We start from the raw sequence: 18,076 nt of genomic DNA on the forward strand, positions 1-18,076 counted from the left end.
TAACTGGTCTATAATTTTCCAGTGTAAATCCTCTGAAGAGCACATCTCAACTGGAAATTCACACTTTCTTCCAAAGGTTCAGGACCTGCGCTGACTGGAGTTCAGAAGCCAGTGGTGGAACCAATCAGTTCCTCTGTTGGCTTGTTATTAAAAATCCCTTAATATACCAGTTATTACCATATTTAGAAAGGAAGACAACCCTTAATTTAAGATGACCACTCCCTCCAATGTATTTTTTTTAAAAAAACCCCTCTTTTTGCATTAGTGGACGTAACTGTATTTTTGCATTAGTGGACACAACTGTAATTTGTAAATTTAAGATGACCTCCTCTTTTTTTGATGGCATACTCAGGAAAAACTCATCCTGCATGTGAGTAAATGCTGTCGCTATACTTACTTCATAAAACACCCTGCTTAAGACTTTTGTGGGAAATGTACTCAATGGGAAACTTTACAGGTTTGGCAACCACTTACCCGACGACCTTTTGGGCCTCGCACGCCTTGAGAACCACGAACTCCAGAAGGACCCTGGAAGAGAAGAACATCAGAGGGACTTACTTGGCCTGAGAGTCTTCTTTGCATCCCAAGATGCTTGCCATTCGTTAAAAAGAAAAGTATAGCCCTGACTTGCATTAGCATCTCTGATGTGGTGAAACTCACAATACAGTAAAATGTGGTGCTTCTCATATTAAAAAAGCCAGCAATAATTATTGAGGATGTGTGCGTGTCTGTGTGCATGTAAATATGTATATAACATCCAACAAGAAAGTGACTTAAAGGAAAGAAAAATTAAATGGGGTAAACTTTAAAATAAAGGAGGAGTGAAAGAAAGAAAACTGAGGGTGATTCCATTGACCATACAAATACCAATTGCTTCCATTGGTAGGTACTAAGAGTAGAAAAGGCCCAGCAGGAACTCATTTGCATATTAGGCCACCCCCCCTGACATCACCATTGTTTTGCACAGGGTTTCTTGTAGAAAAAGCCCAGCAGATACTCATTTGCATATTAGGCCACACCTCTTGACACCATGCCAGCCGGAACTGTATTCCTGCTCAAAAAAAGCCCTACTAATGGCCATCATGAGATCCAGGCTTATCTTGTCAGGTCTTCGAAGCTAAGCAATCTCAGCCCCAGTTGGTATTTGGATGGGAGATCTCCAAGGAACAACATGGTCATAACGAGGAGGAAGGCAATGGCAAACCACCTCTGAATGTCTCTGGCCTTGAATACCCTATGGGGGCTGCCAGAAGTTGCTCGTGACTTGCTGGTTAAAAAAAAAGGAGAAGGGGTTAAAAGAACAGTAATTGAAATGTTCTAAAAAGGGCCTTGACCTGGATAGCTCAAGCAAGCCTGATCACGTCAGATCTTGGAAGTTAAGCAGAGATGACTCTGGCAAGTATTTGGATGGAAGACCTCCAGAGAATACCAGGGTCGGGAGGCAGAGGCAGGCAATATCAAGCCGCTTCTCTGAACATCCTCCATGGCCCAGTAGGCATCACCAGAGGCATCACCATGACTTCTAGGCACAGGCACACAAACAAGCAAATGCGAGAGAGAGAGAGAAATATTAGACCATAAGAGAAGCCATGCTGGATCAGGCCAATGGCCCATCCAGTCCAACACTGTTTCACACAGTGCCCAAAAAAACCCCAGGTGCCATCAGGAGATTCATCAGTGGGCTCAGGATACTAGAAGCCCTCCCACTGTTCCTCCCCACCACCAAGCACCAAAAATACAGATCATCACTACCCCAGACCAAGAGTTCTATCTATACCCTGTGGCATAATAGATTCTAAAAAGGGGATTCCATACAGCATTGCGATTACTGAAGAGATTTTTTTTTTGCATATAAGTCATTTGTTCTTTAGAGACTAAATCTATAAGATCTCACCAGGGATCGCTTTGTAGAAAAATAGGTGGCAGAGCTCATCCAGGGATTATTATGCAGCTGCACCTACTGTTCAATGGACAAAGGTGAGTAGGAGGAGGGGGAACCCTCAGAAAGGTTTAGGAGCTGCACTCCTGTGAGCTCCTGCTGAATCCAAGGCCTTGGATCTCACACTTTGTGTCAATATTTGGAAACGTACAAGCTCTCCAGCCACTGAGGACCACCCACTTAGCCACTAGGTCTGCACAAATAATCCAAGCCGCTTGAAACTTGCTTAAGGCCAGGTAAAGTGTGCTCGATTAAGTCAATCTGCGTACCAAATGGTAAGATCATTACTGGCAACATCCTGTAGATTTTTTTTTTTTAATTCCCTTTAGAAATGCAGTACTAATTCCCTCGAGGCTGTATATTTAGCATCGCCATGCTTTGATGCACATTTGATCTTATCAACTGAATCCCATTTGTCGATGGAATCAACAACCTGCGATTCAAATCCGGTGGTAACAGGAATATGATGCCTTTGTCCAACATTGAGAATGTAAGTCACAATAGTTGAAATCCACCCCTTCTCAGCACAGAATGGACCAGCCTCTTTTTCTGAGCCTTTGGGGGGAATTCTGGGGTAGGAAAGGCTCAGGTTTAACCTGAGAGCCAAGCCACATGACACATTTCTGGGTGAACTGGGCCTGGTTTCCTTGGCCTTGACTCACTATCCCCACAGCCTCACAACAGTCGCAGAGAACATCATTTTAAAAGAGCCAGTTTGGTGTAGTGGTAAAGTGTGCGGACTCTTATCTGGGAGAACTGGGTTTGATTCCCCACTCTTCCACTTGCACCTGCTGGAATGGCCTTGGGTCAACCATAGTTCTGGCAGAGGTTGTCCTTGAAAGGGCAGCTGCTGTGAGAGCCCTCTCAGCCCAACCCACCTCACAGGGTGTCTGTTGTGGGGGAAGGAGATAAAGAAGATTGTGAGCCGCTCTGCATCTCTGATTCAGAGAGAAGGACGCGGTATAAATCTGCAGTCTTCTTCTAAAACTCAGCAGAAGCCTGATTCAGCTCAGCACTGCAGATTGGGGGGTGGCGTGGAGGGTCTCCCACTCCCCACATTATTTTCTCAAGGTGAAACAGTCTGCGGAGAGAATCTCCCCAGTTTAGAGTTGCTGATGATTTTAAAAATTACGTTTCCTCCAGCTGCTGTGTACTTTGGGGGAAAGGAAGTCAAGCCTGGTGAACCCGGAACCCGATGTGCCAAAAAATCTTCTTGTGTAGTTTGGCCCTGAGTTCTGCAAAGTTTGGAAAGATCCAGAGTTTTGTGGGTAGGGTCTGGCTATACTTCCCAGAGTTCATGTTAGCAATTCAGGCGCCATACATATTCAGAAATCTCCGCTACGGAGTAAGGAACAGCTTAGGCCCCTCTTGCGCAGTGTTTTCCCTCCTCTCCAAAAATAAATTAAGAACCAGAAAAGTTAAACGGATACAAATTAAGGGGGGGGCAATGTTAAAATCAATAAAAATGCAACATAAATATTACAAATTATACAAAAATACACATATGTACTACAAATTAGTTTAATAACAGTTATAGACCCAAATATACCCTCAATCGCACAAGATGTACAATTAGGACCTTATGCAACCCTAAATCACACATGTTTTGGCCTACTGGCCTTCTTCAGTGGTCAAGCATAAATGTTGCACTAACATTGATTAAGATAGGACCAAGTGGAAAGTTCTGTTCTGATAAATATCAGTAACTCAAGGCAATGATGTACCATGTAGGCCTATCTGATGATGATGATTATGATGATGATGATTATGATGATGATGGATTTATATCCTGCCCTCCACTCTGAATCTGAGTCTCAGAGCGGCTCACAATCTCCTTTACCTTCCTCCCCCACAACAGACACCCTGTGAGGTGGATCGGGCTGAGACAGCTCTCCCAGAAGCTGCCCTTTCAAGGACAACCTCTGCCAGAGCTATGGCTGACCCCAGGCCGTTCCAGCAGCTGCAAGTGGAGGAGTGGAGAATCAAACCCGGTTCTCCCAGATAAGAGTACGCACACTTCACCACTACACCAAACTGGCTCTTCTATTACTTTTAGAATTGAATCTCCTGGACCAACATAGGAGGGTACACAATACCATTTTGGCTACATGTACCTGATTTGGACACAAGGTGATGTCATATGAGGCCCAAATAGTACATCTTTGCTCTGAGTTGCTGTTTTAGAGTTGCATAAGGTCCTAATTGCCCATATTGTACAATTTAAAATTCTTATTGAGGCTATATTTGGGCCTATAACCATTTTTAAACTAATATGTAATAAATACATGTATTTTTTTATAATTTGTAATATTTATGTTATATATTTGAGGACAAAAGGAGATTGAGGAAGAATCGCACTGCTACAGCACCAACCCCAAATCAGACTTTTCCCTGCAGCCACTGTGGCCAGACCTGCCTGTCCCGCATTGGTCTTGTCAGCCACCAGCGAGCCTGCAGCAGACGTGGACTACTGCACCCTTCTTAAATCTTCGTTCGCAAAGTCAAGCCGAGAGAGAGAGAGAGCGAGAGAGATGTTATATATCTAAACAATGGAACCCTTAATTTGTATCCATTTAACCCTTCTGGTTCTTAATTCATTTGGGGGAGGTTTTTTGTTTCCCTCCTTCTTTCTTTAGTGTTTTCCTTCCTCCCCACAACCATACAACTCGGTATTATTAACACAGCACAGAAAAGCCAGCATGGCGAAAAGGCTTCAGTGTTAGATCTGGAGCAGAGATTCTTGGGTTCTAACTGCCATTCAGTTACAGAGCTCACTGGTCACTTCGTGCCAGTAATTCCTTCTCTGCCTAGCCTAACTTGGGGAATTGCACAATTTTAAGGCTGACGATCAAGAAACTGAAATAGTCAAAACATTTTCTATTCCTTGGCTCCATCATCAACAAAAGGGAGACTGCAACCAAGAAATCAGGAGGAGATTGAGACAAGAGAGGGGGGCCATAAAGCAGCTAGAAAAGATTCTTAAGCATAAAGATGCACTGGCAGGGCTTTTCTTTTTTGTAGCAGGAACTCCTTTGCATATTAGGCCACACACCCCTGATGCAGCCAAAACACCAAGAGCTTACAGTAGGCCCTGTACTAAGAGCCCTGTAAGCTCTTAGAGCAGGGGTGGTCAACGGTAGCTCTCCAGATTTTTTTTGCCTACAACTCCCATCAGCCCCAGCCATTGGTCATGCTGACTGGGGCTGATGGGAGTCGTAGGCAAAAAAACATCTGGAGAGCTACTGTTGGCCACCCCTGTCTTAGAGGATTGGCTACATCATGAGTGTGTAGCCTAATATGCAAAGGAGTTCCTGCTACAAAAAAAGCCCTGAGGTGACCAATGTTCCCTCTAAGCTGTGGAGCGTTGTGAGCCAAAATTGTGCTTTGTGGGTTACTGGCATTAAAGTTGTGAGCTACTTAGGGCTGCCAAGCCCCTGGTTCAGGTGGGGGTTCTCCAGCCTGGGAGGTTCCCAACCCACCAGCCCACATTGGGCCTCCTCTGATGTCGCCAACATGATGACGTCCCCCGCAAATGACATCATTGCGCCAGCAACATTGCACACCGCCCGATTTAGGCATTTTCAGGAAAACTCTTACGGTTTCCCCAGATGCTCCAGCAATTTTATTTTTTTTGGGGGGGGGGGGAAACTCTATGGTACAACAGGTACCATACAGTTTTTCCCTCCCAAAATTCTGGAGTGTCTGGGAAAAACCATAGAGTTTTCCTGGAAGCAACTAGAGCGGCCTGCGCACAACTTCGCCACGGTAATAACATCACTTGTGGGTGATGTCATCACACCACACACGCAAAGCACGCACGAAAAAAATCCCCCTCCAGAGGCCATGGGGGACTTGGCAACCCTTTAAAGCCCTTTCTGGTCTGGGACCTGCCTACCTTAGGGACCGTCTCTCCCCACATGTTCCCCAGAGAGTGCTGAGGTCGGGGTCTCAGAACCTCCTTACAATCCCTGGCCCAAAGGAGGCCCGTCTGAAAGCGACCAGGGACAGGGCCTTCTCAATTGCAGCTCCCTGTTGGTGGAATCAGCTCACGGAGGAGGTGAGGGCCCTGCGGAACCTTGAACAGTTCCGCAGGGCCTGTAAAACAACCCTCTTCCGGTTGGCATATAATTAATTCTGATCGGAATGCCTGAATATTAAATCTCGAACATCAGATTATTGAATACTGGAAAATTTGAAAGACTGATTTAAGGAAACGTAGCATAGTGTATATCGATGCGAGTTTTATGTATTTTTAGGTTTTTATGTATTTTATTGTATAATTATTAACGTATTTAAATTGATTTTTGTTAGCTTTTTTCTGTTGTGAGCCGCCCTGAACCCGCCTCGGTGGGGAGGGCGGGATATAAATCGAATAAAATAAATAAATAAATAAATAAATAATAGAGCTATTGCATAAATTAGTTTGCTCTGGGGCCATTTTTCCTGAGCTGAGACAAAAATGTGTGAGCTGGAGGCTTAAAAATTGTGAGCTAACTCACACTAACTCAGCTTAGAGGGGACACTGGAGGTGACCAAGATCAAGCCACTTCATGCCACAGCATTCCCTATTACTATGTATGGGTGTGAAAGTTTGGACCATGAAGAAAGCTGATAGGGAGAAAGCAAACTCATGAAATGTGGTGCTGGAGAAGAGCTTTAAAGATACCGTGGACTACCAAAAAGACGAACGAATGGGCTCTTGATGAAATCATGCCTGAACTCTCCCGAGAAACTAAAACAACTAAACTGAGGCTATTGTATATTGGTCACATTATGAGAAGACAAAAGTCACAATAATACTAGGAAAGACTGAAAGCAGCTGGAAAAGAAGATGTCCCACCATGAGATGGATTGAGCCAAGCAAGGAAGCCACAAGGGCCCTCAGTTTGGAAGACCTGAACAAGGCTGTTAAGGATAGGACATTTTGGAGGCCACTAATTCATAGGGCTGCCGTAAGTCAGAAGCAACTTGATATAGGGTTGCCAGACCTCCCTCCAGTGCAGGCAGGGGTCTTCCAGTTTGGGGCACTCCTCTCCCTCCCCATCACCCCCTCTTACCATCAGGCACCCAGAAATCATTGCAATGTGCATACAAAAACCAGGATGGCAATGCTCTGGTTTTTGAAGCAAAAACTACCAGAGTTTCACCCCTGCCCCCGACGTCCCTATGTCACTTCTGGTTTATGTTGGCATGGCACAATACTCCTCCCCATTCACAGAATGTCCCACCCCCCACCCCCATGGTGGGGCAGTCAGACCCGGCAACCCTAACTCGACAGCACAGTACATACAACAACCTATCTCACGGGGTTGTTGCGAGGATAAAATGAAGATGGAGAAAATGCATGCTGTTCCAAGCTTCTTGGGGCCTGACATAATGTAATAAAAGGAGAAGCAGGAGAGGAGAGAAACTTGGAGAATTGAGGACTGACGTTACACCACTACGAGCTGAGCTGAAATTCACAAGTACGACTGAGCTTGGCTTGCAACGGCTCAGGAATTTCTGAACTGAGTTCCTTTTCAAACCCATTCCCATTTCCAGTCCTCTTCTCCTTACTCTATGAAAGACAATTGCCAACAGAAAGATAATCAGGATTTACTCACTGGCAGACCAGGAGGTCCAGGGGGCCCAATTCCTCCAGGTATCCCAGGATGCCCCTAGGAAGTAAATAAATATACGTATTTAATCTTGGGAAATTAACTTGTTCTCTTATTCACTGCAATCACCGAGATTAGGGCTTCTTTACCCAGACACAAAGGCAAATGTGTGCTGGCCGCTGTCCATGCATGTGGCAGAATATGACACTCAAGCTGCTAACCCCTGGTGCTTGTACTCGTATGATAAGGAAGTTCACAACCAAGCGTCGCTGGCTATTTTCCATGTCATATGTTCAATGTCTAAAGAAAGTAATATTTAAAACCTTGTATCTGCGAGATTTGTAACGTGGAAAGAAACCCCTTCTGCTGAAAGCACTGGAAAAGTCAAGTTACGGCCTGGTGTTAGAAGCCAACGTTGTAAGCATGAGCTATGGATCATCTCAAAATGACCCCTTATATTTTGTTGAGAAGGCTGCTTCTTCAGTCGAGAAAATGGCGGCATTTCTTACTAGTCCCGTTAACACTTTCATTTTCTTAAAAGGTCCGAAAGTGTTTTGCCTAGTTCTCATTCTCGTTCAAATTGCAAACAGGTCCTCCACACCAAAATGGTCCTCCACACCAAAAACATTACCTGCACATAGAAAACTAGCATACTGGCTTTTGACAAGAGCACCCAGGGTCAGAAGCTTGGGGGTGCCTCTGGAGCCTTCCCTAACAATGAGGGCCCAGATAGCAGCTACTGCCAAATCTGCCTTTTCCCACCTGAGGTGGGTAAAGCAGTTGGTTCCCTTCCTCGAGGTCTTGGCAACTGTGATCCATGCTATGGTCACCTCGAGACTGGACTACTGCAATGCCCTCTATATGGGGCTGCCCTTGTCCCGAATCCGGAAACTGCAGCTGGTGCAGAATGTGGGAGCACGTACAGGCTGGGCTGAGGACGCTGCACTGGCTGCCAGTGGTATACCAGATTCACTACAAGGTGCTGGTTATTGCTTTTAAAGCCCTATATGGCCGAGGATCTGCTTACCTTAGGGACCGTCTCTCCCCATATGTTCCCCAGAGGGTACTTAGATCGGGGACACAAAACTTGTTATCGATCCCTGGGCCGAGGGAGGCAAGACTGAAAACAAAGCGAGAAACAGCCTTCTCAATTGCCACCCCTCATTGGTGGAACTGACTGCCTGAGGAGGTCAGAGCCTTGTGGGACCCTGCCCAGTTCTGCGAGGCCTGTAAGAGGGCACTGTTTTAGTTAGCATTTAACTGAGATGCTGACCTCCATTACCGAGATGTTAGATCTAGTGGATGGTTAAGATCATTGAACGCCATCTTAATCTGTACTGAAACTAGCACCAAATTGTTCTCAAACTGTTTTTAATGCTTTTTAATGTAAATGTTTTATTGTATGCCATGTGTTGTGAGTTGCCCTGAGCCTGCTTTGGTGTGGAGGGTGGGATATAAATCCAATAAAATAAAATATCAGAAGATTCTAGCCTAGCTATCACCTTTATGCGCAAGTTTTCATGGGGGATGTCTTCCATCCTATGTACCCCGCCTGCAGTAGACACAGCTCAGAGCTTTACCACCACAGAGAACGAGGCCTTAGACATGATCTCCTTTGGGCCTCCCGGGCCCTACACGGTTAACATTCTTCCACGACCCTAGCATGTCATGATTGCTATTTGGGCAAATTAGGGTAACAGTTTTCCCAGGCTTCTAAGGATCAAGTGATTTGAGAAGGCGGGGGAACTGGGTGGTCAGCACACTTAATCCTGCTCGGGCACATGAGAGCTAGTGCATTATCATTTGGCACAACTCAAGCACCTTTCTTGATCTCTCGTGGGGAACAGGAGGAAATGAGCAGCTGAGGACAGTCCGTCAGGGAACGGGCCCTGCAAACCGTGGGGAAAGAGAACTATCGTCAGGCAGAGAAGGAGCGAGAGAATGCAGACTTACTCCTTACCATCGACCCCTTGACGCCTGGCGGTCCTGGCGGTCCAGCGGTACCCCGATCTCCCTATGGGAGGCAACGACACATAAAAGCACAGTAAGCCGTCTTATCGGCAAGCGACACGTCTGTTAACAGAGGGGAAAGATGTGAAGGAGTGGACAATTATGCTGTTTTAATATTCCAAGACGCTTGAGTGATTTTGTTTTAATTCAGTTTTCATCCATGTATAAATTTCATCTCGTAAACTGCCCACAGGGTCTAGATTAGGCATATGAACGGGTATAAATGAATAGATGGGGGGGGGAGTTGAAGGGGGTTCTGCAGATATGGGAATAATTTCTCACCATTTGGCACACCATTTAAAAAAAAAAAAAAAAAAACTCCAATCACAACAATGCTTGGATCTTGTCAACTGCCAGACCTGTTGAGCTCCAGAATTTGTTTCAGGAAACAGTCCTGGTCACAGATGAGAGCCATGCAAATAAACATGTACTGGGCAGAATCCAAGCCAACGTTAAGTACATTTTAGTCCCACTGATTTCAAAGCGTGGCGGGGAGGGAATTGTGCAAATGCACAACTTTCCTTTATTTAAATCAGGGCTATGATGTGGTTGGAGCATGTCCATTGGGTCTCATTCGGAAGCACAAAGGATCTTCAGCACCTGTGGATTCCAGGAAAGGACAGCGTGCAAAAAGGTCTTCTGGTTGTTTTAGATTTTCCGGGCTGTGTGGCCGTGGTCTTGACATTGTGAGACCTGATGTTTTGCCAGCGACTGTGACTGGCATCCTCAGAGGTATAACCCAAAAAACTGGAGTTCTCTCTGGGTCAAATTGAGAAGAAGTGGGTAGGCAGGTAATTTGTATCTCCTCAGGCAGGTGGGGTAGGGCTAAGTCATTATCTTGTGGGAGCTTCCTGGGCTGTGACATGTTATTGGAGGAGCTTACCTGAGGGGGTTCTTTTGTATATGGATTGGCTATAGAAATTCTAATCTTATCTGTAGTGCTGTTGTAAGCTGTAGGGCATTTTGTGTTTTTCAGGACTGGAAGCCATGCCCTATTCATTTTCAAACGTCCTTCCTTCCTGTTGAAATTGGGTTTATGTTTATGTTAAGGTCTTTGCTAGCAAAAGCAGCAGCTTTAGGAACAATAGTGAATAGCCTGGGAGGACATGATGTTAAAGATAAGCAGGTAGGGACCTAACTAGTTTCCCATAGGGGAGACTGCTGTGAGTCCTGCCACAGCAAGGATGCAAATGTATACATTTAAATTGAAAGCAAATGTATACATTTAAATTGAAGAGGGGTTTTTGCTCACCCACTTTTGGAACAGCGGTATCTAACAAATTCAGAACCAGGATCATGCATCTCATTATGTTGGGGAACTGTAATTGAATTTTCTGATGTGTATCTATCCTGTGGCTCTGGGAGAGAAGGATTTAACCCATTCCCACTATGTCAGCTTCCCAGCTGAATCCAATCCAGGTTGGATTACTGCAACTCGCTCTACGCAGGCTTGCCCTTGGGACTGATCCGGAAACTCCAGCGGGTGCAGAATGCAGCAGCACGATTGCTGACTGAACTGCCTGTATGGGCAGGCAGCCGACCATTGCTGGGCAGTCTACACATTGAGTACCGGATTAGTTGCAAGGTTCTAGTATTGACTTTTAAAGCCTTACATGGCCTGGGACTGACATACCTGTGGAACCGTCTCTCCCCATCCAAGCCCTGGAGGCCACTATGATCAGCCAACCAACATCTTCTGACTATCCCTGGCCCAAAGGATGTCCGGCTTGCCTCCACGAGGGCCAGGGTCTTTTTGGCCCTGGCCCCAACCTGGTGGAATCAGCTCCCCAAGGAGATTCAGGCCCTACCAGAACTATTACTATTCCAGAGGGCCTGCAAAATGGAGCTGTTCTGCCAGGCTTTTGGTGGAGGCAGGCGGGCGTCCTCACACCATCTAATCAGCCTCCCTGCACTGACTGCATTGACTGCCACCCTGATAACCAGGGACCGGGCCGACACTATTGATAATTGACACTCAAGACAGCTATAATATTCCTGTCTCTCAATTTGTGAATGATATTTATACCACCGACGCAGCCTTATTTCATTCTATTTAATGGTTTTAACTGTTTAATTTTTAACTGTTTTATTGTGTTGCGATCCGCCCTGAGCCCATCTTGGGAAAGGGCGGACTATAAATTCACAAAATAAATAAATAAATAAAAATAAATAAAACTGTCTCCTTCTCCAGCAGTTGTCAGGGGAAGAAAAAGAGTTGGCTTTTATACCCCCCCTTTTCTCAACCTTAAGGAGTGTCAAAGCGGCTTATAATCTTCTCCTCCCTCTCCCCACAACAGGCACCTTGGGAGGTAGGTGGGGCTGAGAGAGTTCTGCAAGACTGACTGATCTAAGGTGACTCAGCAGGCTTCTTGCGGAGGAGTGGGGAATCAAACCCAGTTTGAGCCTATCGATCGTAACCGCTACACCATGCCAGCTCTTCCTTCACCCAAATCAAGAAGAAGACTGCAGATTTATACCCCGCCCTTCTCTCTGAATCAGAAGCTCAGAGCGGCTTACTATCTCATATATCTTCTCCCTCCACAACAGACACCATGAGGTGGGCGGGGCTGAGAGGGCTCTCACAGCAGCTGCCCTTTGTCCTTGAAACTCCTGTGAGAGCTATGGCTGACCCGAGGCCATTCCAGCAGCTGTACATGGAGGAGTAGGGAATCAAACCCAGTTCTCCCAGATAAGAGTCCGCACACTTAACCACTACACCAAACTGGCTTTCAAGGCCCCGGCAGCTGCCTTTTAGGGTTAAAGCACAGCTTGGGAGGCCAATCATGGATCCCCACCATAACATATAATTTAGAGGGACATTTTAAGCCCACCTCCAACAGCCAGGTATCTGTAGAGCAGAAAACTAACCCTTTGGTTACCATAGTGTCCCTAACCAGTGACTAGCAACAGTAGAGGAAATTAATTGACTGCCAATACACTTAACTTCACATAACCTATTACAGGACATCATTTAAGTTTTCAAGAACCTATGCAGTTAGGCGCTTGTTGACCCCATAACCTGTAGGGAGCCCACCACCGAGCAGAGCACTAGACTGCTTTGCTATACCACCCATCTGCTCATCTGCCCTTTTCTTCTGGCCCAGAGTGGGCAAGTAAGAGAAGAAGAAGAGACCGTATTTATACCCCGCCCTTCACCACCTGAAGGAGTCTCAGAGTGGCTTACAATCTCCTTTCCCTTCCCCTCCCCACAGCAGACACCCTGTGAGCAATGTTCCCTCTAAGCTGCAGTTTTGTGAGCAAAAAATTCTCATCCTTCCTGAGCTAAGACTAAAACGAGTGAGCTGGAGACTAAAAAACTGTGAGCTAGCTCACGCTAACTCAGCTTAAGAGGGAACACTGCCTGTGAGGTAGGTGGAGCTGAGAGAGCTTTGACAGAAACTGCTCTTGAGAGGAACAGCTCTGTGAGAACTTGTGACTGACTCAAGGTCATATCTGCAGGTGCATGCGAAGGAGCGGGAAATCAAATCTGGTTCTCCCAGATAAGAGTCTGCGCACTACCATCACACTAAACTAGCTCTCAACAAGAGCAAAGAGGAGGAACAAAAGTAGCAGTTGGTGGCAAGCGTGGAGAGGAGGAGATGTGCCTACTGAGGGCCTCTTGCAAAAGAGCCCCCAAAGCCTGAATAGCGTGGGGGGCGTATTTTAGATTTTATTTTAGTCCTGAGAATGCATTGCCTGATACACTCTGTCCAAGGCTTTCCCCTTTCTCCCAGAAGGCAGTGCGGTTGGTTCATTTGCCATTCATTCTTACCTTTTCCCCAACTATTCCAGGTTCCCCTACTGGACCAATGAAGCCCATCAGACCCTGAAAAGAAAACAAAAGAAAGCAAAGTTGATTTTACGCTTTGTTTGTGTGTGTGGTGGTGGTGGTGGGGAAACGCCACTCCGTTCCTCTCCTGACTTCTCCTGGATGGATGAATTAGACCAGCAACCTGCCCAGAACTTCATACTTGCTACCAGCAAAGACACAATTGCTCCCAGGCTGAGGCCTCCCCTATGCAGCCAGCTGGTCCTGCTTTAAAACCACACTTGGGCCTTTGATGCTCGGTGGCTGCAACAGCCACAACACACACCAGACCAGGAACAAATTACAGGCATTCTAAGACCATAGGAAAGGGTAGGCTATGTTTACACTCTTGCTTTTGCTACATCTTTCTTCTAAGCTGAGAGCTATGATACCAGACCAACCAAAGAGTGCTGTAGGATGTTAACCTGGTGTTAAGATTATGCTTATGGGAACAAGAGGGAACATATGAAGCTGCCTTACACTGAATCAGACCCTCAGTCCATCAAAGTCAGTATCGTCTACTCAGACTGTCAGTGGCTCTCCAGGGTCTCAAGCTGAGGTTTTTCACGCCTATTTGCCTGGACCCTTTTTAGTCGGAGATTCCAGGGATTGAACCTGGGACCTTCTGCTTACCAAGCAGATGCTCTGCCACTGAGCCACCATCCCTCTAACATCTAACATTAGGGGAAATGGATATTGTTCATCTAGTCATGAAGGAATGCAGTGAATTATGATTCTCAGAGTTTGAAACGTTCTCCAGGTGAAGCTAGAACTGTCTTATACTATAGCTATACAATGTGGATTACGAAGATTTGTCTACAATCCCAGGATGATTGTGGAGGGTACCATGGGGGGGCGTGGAGTTGAGAGAGCACAACCAAAAAAAAAAAAAACAGAAAAAAGTAGTATGATGCAATATATAGATGAACCAATTCAATTATGTGCGTAAAACAACACCGGTAATGTAATATGTAAACATATCAAAAAAAGAGAAAACAAATGTCCACGTACAATAAGATAACATACAGTGCCAAATAAAATAAAGCAGAAAGTCAAAGGAGTTCCAGCACAAAGTCTTCATTAGTGGCTTATAACCATAATTAACTTAGTCATATCTAATTCACACCGTGAAGAACAGAACATTCATTTATATATTACATCATGATACAACTGGGGGGGGGGCATGTGTGCGAATTTTCAGACTTTTTTTGTCCTATCTTTTTTGGTTGGGTAATGTTTCCCTTTTTGTGATGCACGGGGGAAGATAGGTATTGCTGTCACTTCCAACTAAAACATGGGAGTGACATCACTGATTATGTATGGATTACTGAGTTGCCTCGTAACTTCCAATACGAGACACTACTGATTTTATTACCAAATTGGAGGGTATATTTCATCTAAGTATGGAAACTCTTTAGGTGTCACTAGATTTATTACTTTAAACCAACATTCCCCAGAAAGAAGTGTTATCTATTATAGAAGAAGCCTTAAAGAGAAGAAATAATTGGACTTCCCCATCTGATTCATTGCTATCTCTAGCTGAAATAGTGCTCATACAAAACTCTTTTCATTTAATGATCTATTACGTTTGCAAATTAAAGGAATTGCAGGAAGACCCTCAATGGTTCCAGAAGCTGCCAATTTATATATGGGCAATTTTGAAGATAAAATTTATTTATTCTGCTAACAGCCCTTTTCATAGTTGTATCATTAAACAGTGATGATATCAAGACAACATACGTTTATTAGGGAAAGGTGGCCATAGAAGATTGTTGGAATTTCATAACTGGCTGGATAAAAAGGATGGGAATAAATTTGGCCTCTGTTTGGATAACAAAAAAAGTATTTTTTTAGATGTTATGATCATACATGAATCTTTATTTTTAAAAAAAAACCCATAAATCTCCCTTTTAAGATATAACCCCAGATACCACCCAAAACATATGAATAGTTTACCATTCAGCCAATTCTTAGAGTTTAGAAGAAATTGCTCAAATATCTACAATTTCAAAAGGGAAGCTTCCAAAAAGAAGGGGGGGGGGGAGCTTGCATTCTTAAGAACAATTTAGTTACCAGGGGCTATCCAAATTGCATACTATGGTCTGCTTCTTTAAAAGCCTTGGTATCAGAAAGAAATTACTCATGATCTAGGGGAAAACCGATTGTGACAGGGCTAGTATTTCTTATAATAATGCGACTCTGAGTCGAAAGAAGAATATCTGTAAAAACTGGTATTTGCATGGGACAATTCATTTATGCGACAGGAAACCCGATTGCTTTTAGGAGAACTAAGAATCTGAGGGAACACCTAGTCCACAGTAAACAGGGCCAGCACATTCCAGTTGAGCAAGTAGGCAGCTGCCCAGGGCATGCTGGTGCCACAGGTGCGGGTGGCAAGCACCCCCTTCCCCACCTGCACCCAGCTGTGCTGCCATCCCCGCTCAGCCACTTCCAGGTCTGTGATGAAGAACGTGCGCTTGCCTCGGAGATGCTCGGAGCCTGCACACATCGCACCACCAGGGGTGGAATTCTAGCAGGAGCTCCTTTGCATATTAGGCCACACACCCCTGATGTAGCCAATCCTCCAAGAGCTTATGTCATGATCCTGGGCCTAGAAAGGTCTGCAGGCCCCAGGGAAGCCTGCTTAGGAGTTACTGGGAAAAGCCTATATCTCCCAGGTTCCCCTCTGTTCCTCTGATTGGGTAGCAAGGGGTTTGGAAGGAAACAGGCCCAGAGAGCGGTGGGGCCTGGAAAGGGAATATAAAGGCCAAGCCCAAGAAGTGAGTGTTCTTTCCCTGGAAGGCTTAGCTGGAGACAGGCTATTGCCTGCAGAGCTGGAAGCAAGGGAGAGGCCCTTACCCAAGGGAGGGTGGGTGGTAAGTGTAGTTTTAGAGTAGGGACTGCAGAGATAGACATGTTAGGGCTTTTATTTTCCCCTCACCCTTTTACTGTTTTATGCACCTTGGTTGTTATATTACATTGACCTTTTAATAAACCTTACCCCCCCCCTGTTGTTAACTCTGCCTGGTCCTCACGCCCATTATTTGGCGTAAGCTAAGGGAGGCCTGGAAGGGCTTGGGAGGGTACTCTGGACCTTCTCAAGGGAGACCCTTAACTCAGAGTGGTGGCAGCAATTGGCAAGACCCCTCTGAGTCATGACAGCTTACAAAAAAGAGCCTTGTAAGCTCTTGGAGGATTGGCTACATCAGGGGTATGTAGGAACTCCTGCTAGAATTCCACCCCTGCGCATCACCATCCTTGCTCAACTGCTTCAGGAAGGCTGAGCAAGGGTGGTGGGGTGGCATATGCCCTTGCCTAGGAAACTGAAAACCCTGGTGCCAGCTCTGATAGTAACACTTATAAATGTAGATTCAGGTAGGGTGTTGGTCTGAAGCATCAGAATGAAGTTTGACTCCAGTGGCACCTTTAAGACCAACAAAGTTTTATTCACAGTATAAACCACAAATGTGTTAGTCATCAAAGAGTTTTACCAGATCCCAATTCTCCCTAGTGACATATTGCCCATGGAAATTGCACCTGCTGTACACTAACATGCAATAGGAAATCAGCTCTTCAGATAAGGAATATATATATACTAAAGGATTTTACAACATGTAACTCTACACAGGCTATATATATCATCCAACATCCAAATAACAACGAACCTAAGAACGTGTACAGTGTAACGCAAAAGTAATATTAAACTGAAAAGAACAGCAGCACCATTGGCTAAACACTTTACTGAAAACGATCACAGTCCCTGTGCAGAAATTGTCAAAATGAAAGGATGCTATTGAATACAAAATGGTGTTTAGGTTGTCAGACTCCAGATCCTGACACCTAACAGTTTAAACTCCTCTCTGGAATAGCATCAGTTTACGTAAAATAAAGGCGTATTGCATCGGTTGAACACTGATACATACTAGGGTCCTTCCATTAGAAATTGCTACTGATCTTGTACTCTGGTTGAAGAAACACTGGCTGATTCCACATTGGGCGTTTGCCTCCCTTTCGCTCCGAGGTTATTCCATGCGAGTGTGATTTCCTGATTCCGCACTAGAGGATTTCTCCCAGATTCAATTCCCAATCTGTTCCGTGTGTTCTGATTCCACATTACTGCTGCTCCCAGAGTTTCCCCCACAATCGTAGCAATTTCCCCCTCCCTCATACGTTTCCCTTTTTAAAAAAAACATGCATGCAGGTTCGTGTTACAACGCGATCGTCTTTGTTTGCGTTACAACGTAATGCCAGAGGCATAATACTGGCAAAGTCACATGTTTTCCTTTCGCCCTGCCATTGGCAGGTTGTCTAAGCCCCAGGAAATCTGAGTCGGCGATCCACCATTTTTATCCACACACGCTGAATGTTAAGCACACAATTTTCCATTAAAAGCTATAACAAATTACAAACAGATGAATGAAGGTGAGGGGGGGGGATTTATGCAGAGGGGTTAAGGGAGAAAGTTTCCCCAGCCTATAAAAAATATAAACCTATAAACATAATCAAATTCCTGTTCCCATTTGAGGCCATACAGGGGAGAGGGGGGGCATCGATAAAAGTGGCAATCACGCATCTTTAAAGTAGTTCGTGTAACATCGCTATTTATTTAGTTGCGTTGTAACAATCTTATTTGAAAAAAAAATTATAATAGCCAGGAGTGATTTTAATTGGAGGGGGGAAGAAAGTAATCACAATGCAATGACACATTATCAAAATCATGCA

General features: G+C 45.1%; 1 protein-coding gene across 1 annotated transcript in view; it reads right to left on the minus strand.

Moving 5' to 3' along the window:
• Window positions 1-18,076, minus strand: part of LOC132580027 (collagen alpha-1(XXVII) chain-like) — a 406,754-nt gene that overhangs the window by 168,095 nt on the left and 220,583 nt on the right. The window contains 4 exon segments of the mRNA XM_060250632.1: window positions 475-528; window positions 7,543-7,596; window positions 9,497-9,550; window positions 13,319-13,372. Coding sequence (XP_060106615.1) covers window positions 475-528; window positions 7,543-7,596; window positions 9,497-9,550; window positions 13,319-13,372 — 216 coding nt within the window.

This window comes from Heteronotia binoei, chromosome 12, assembly GCF_032191835.1.
Source record: "Heteronotia binoei isolate CCM8104 ecotype False Entrance Well chromosome 12, APGP_CSIRO_Hbin_v1, whole genome shotgun sequence".
NCBI lineage: Eukaryota > Metazoa > Chordata > Lepidosauria > Squamata > Gekkonidae > Heteronotia > Heteronotia binoei.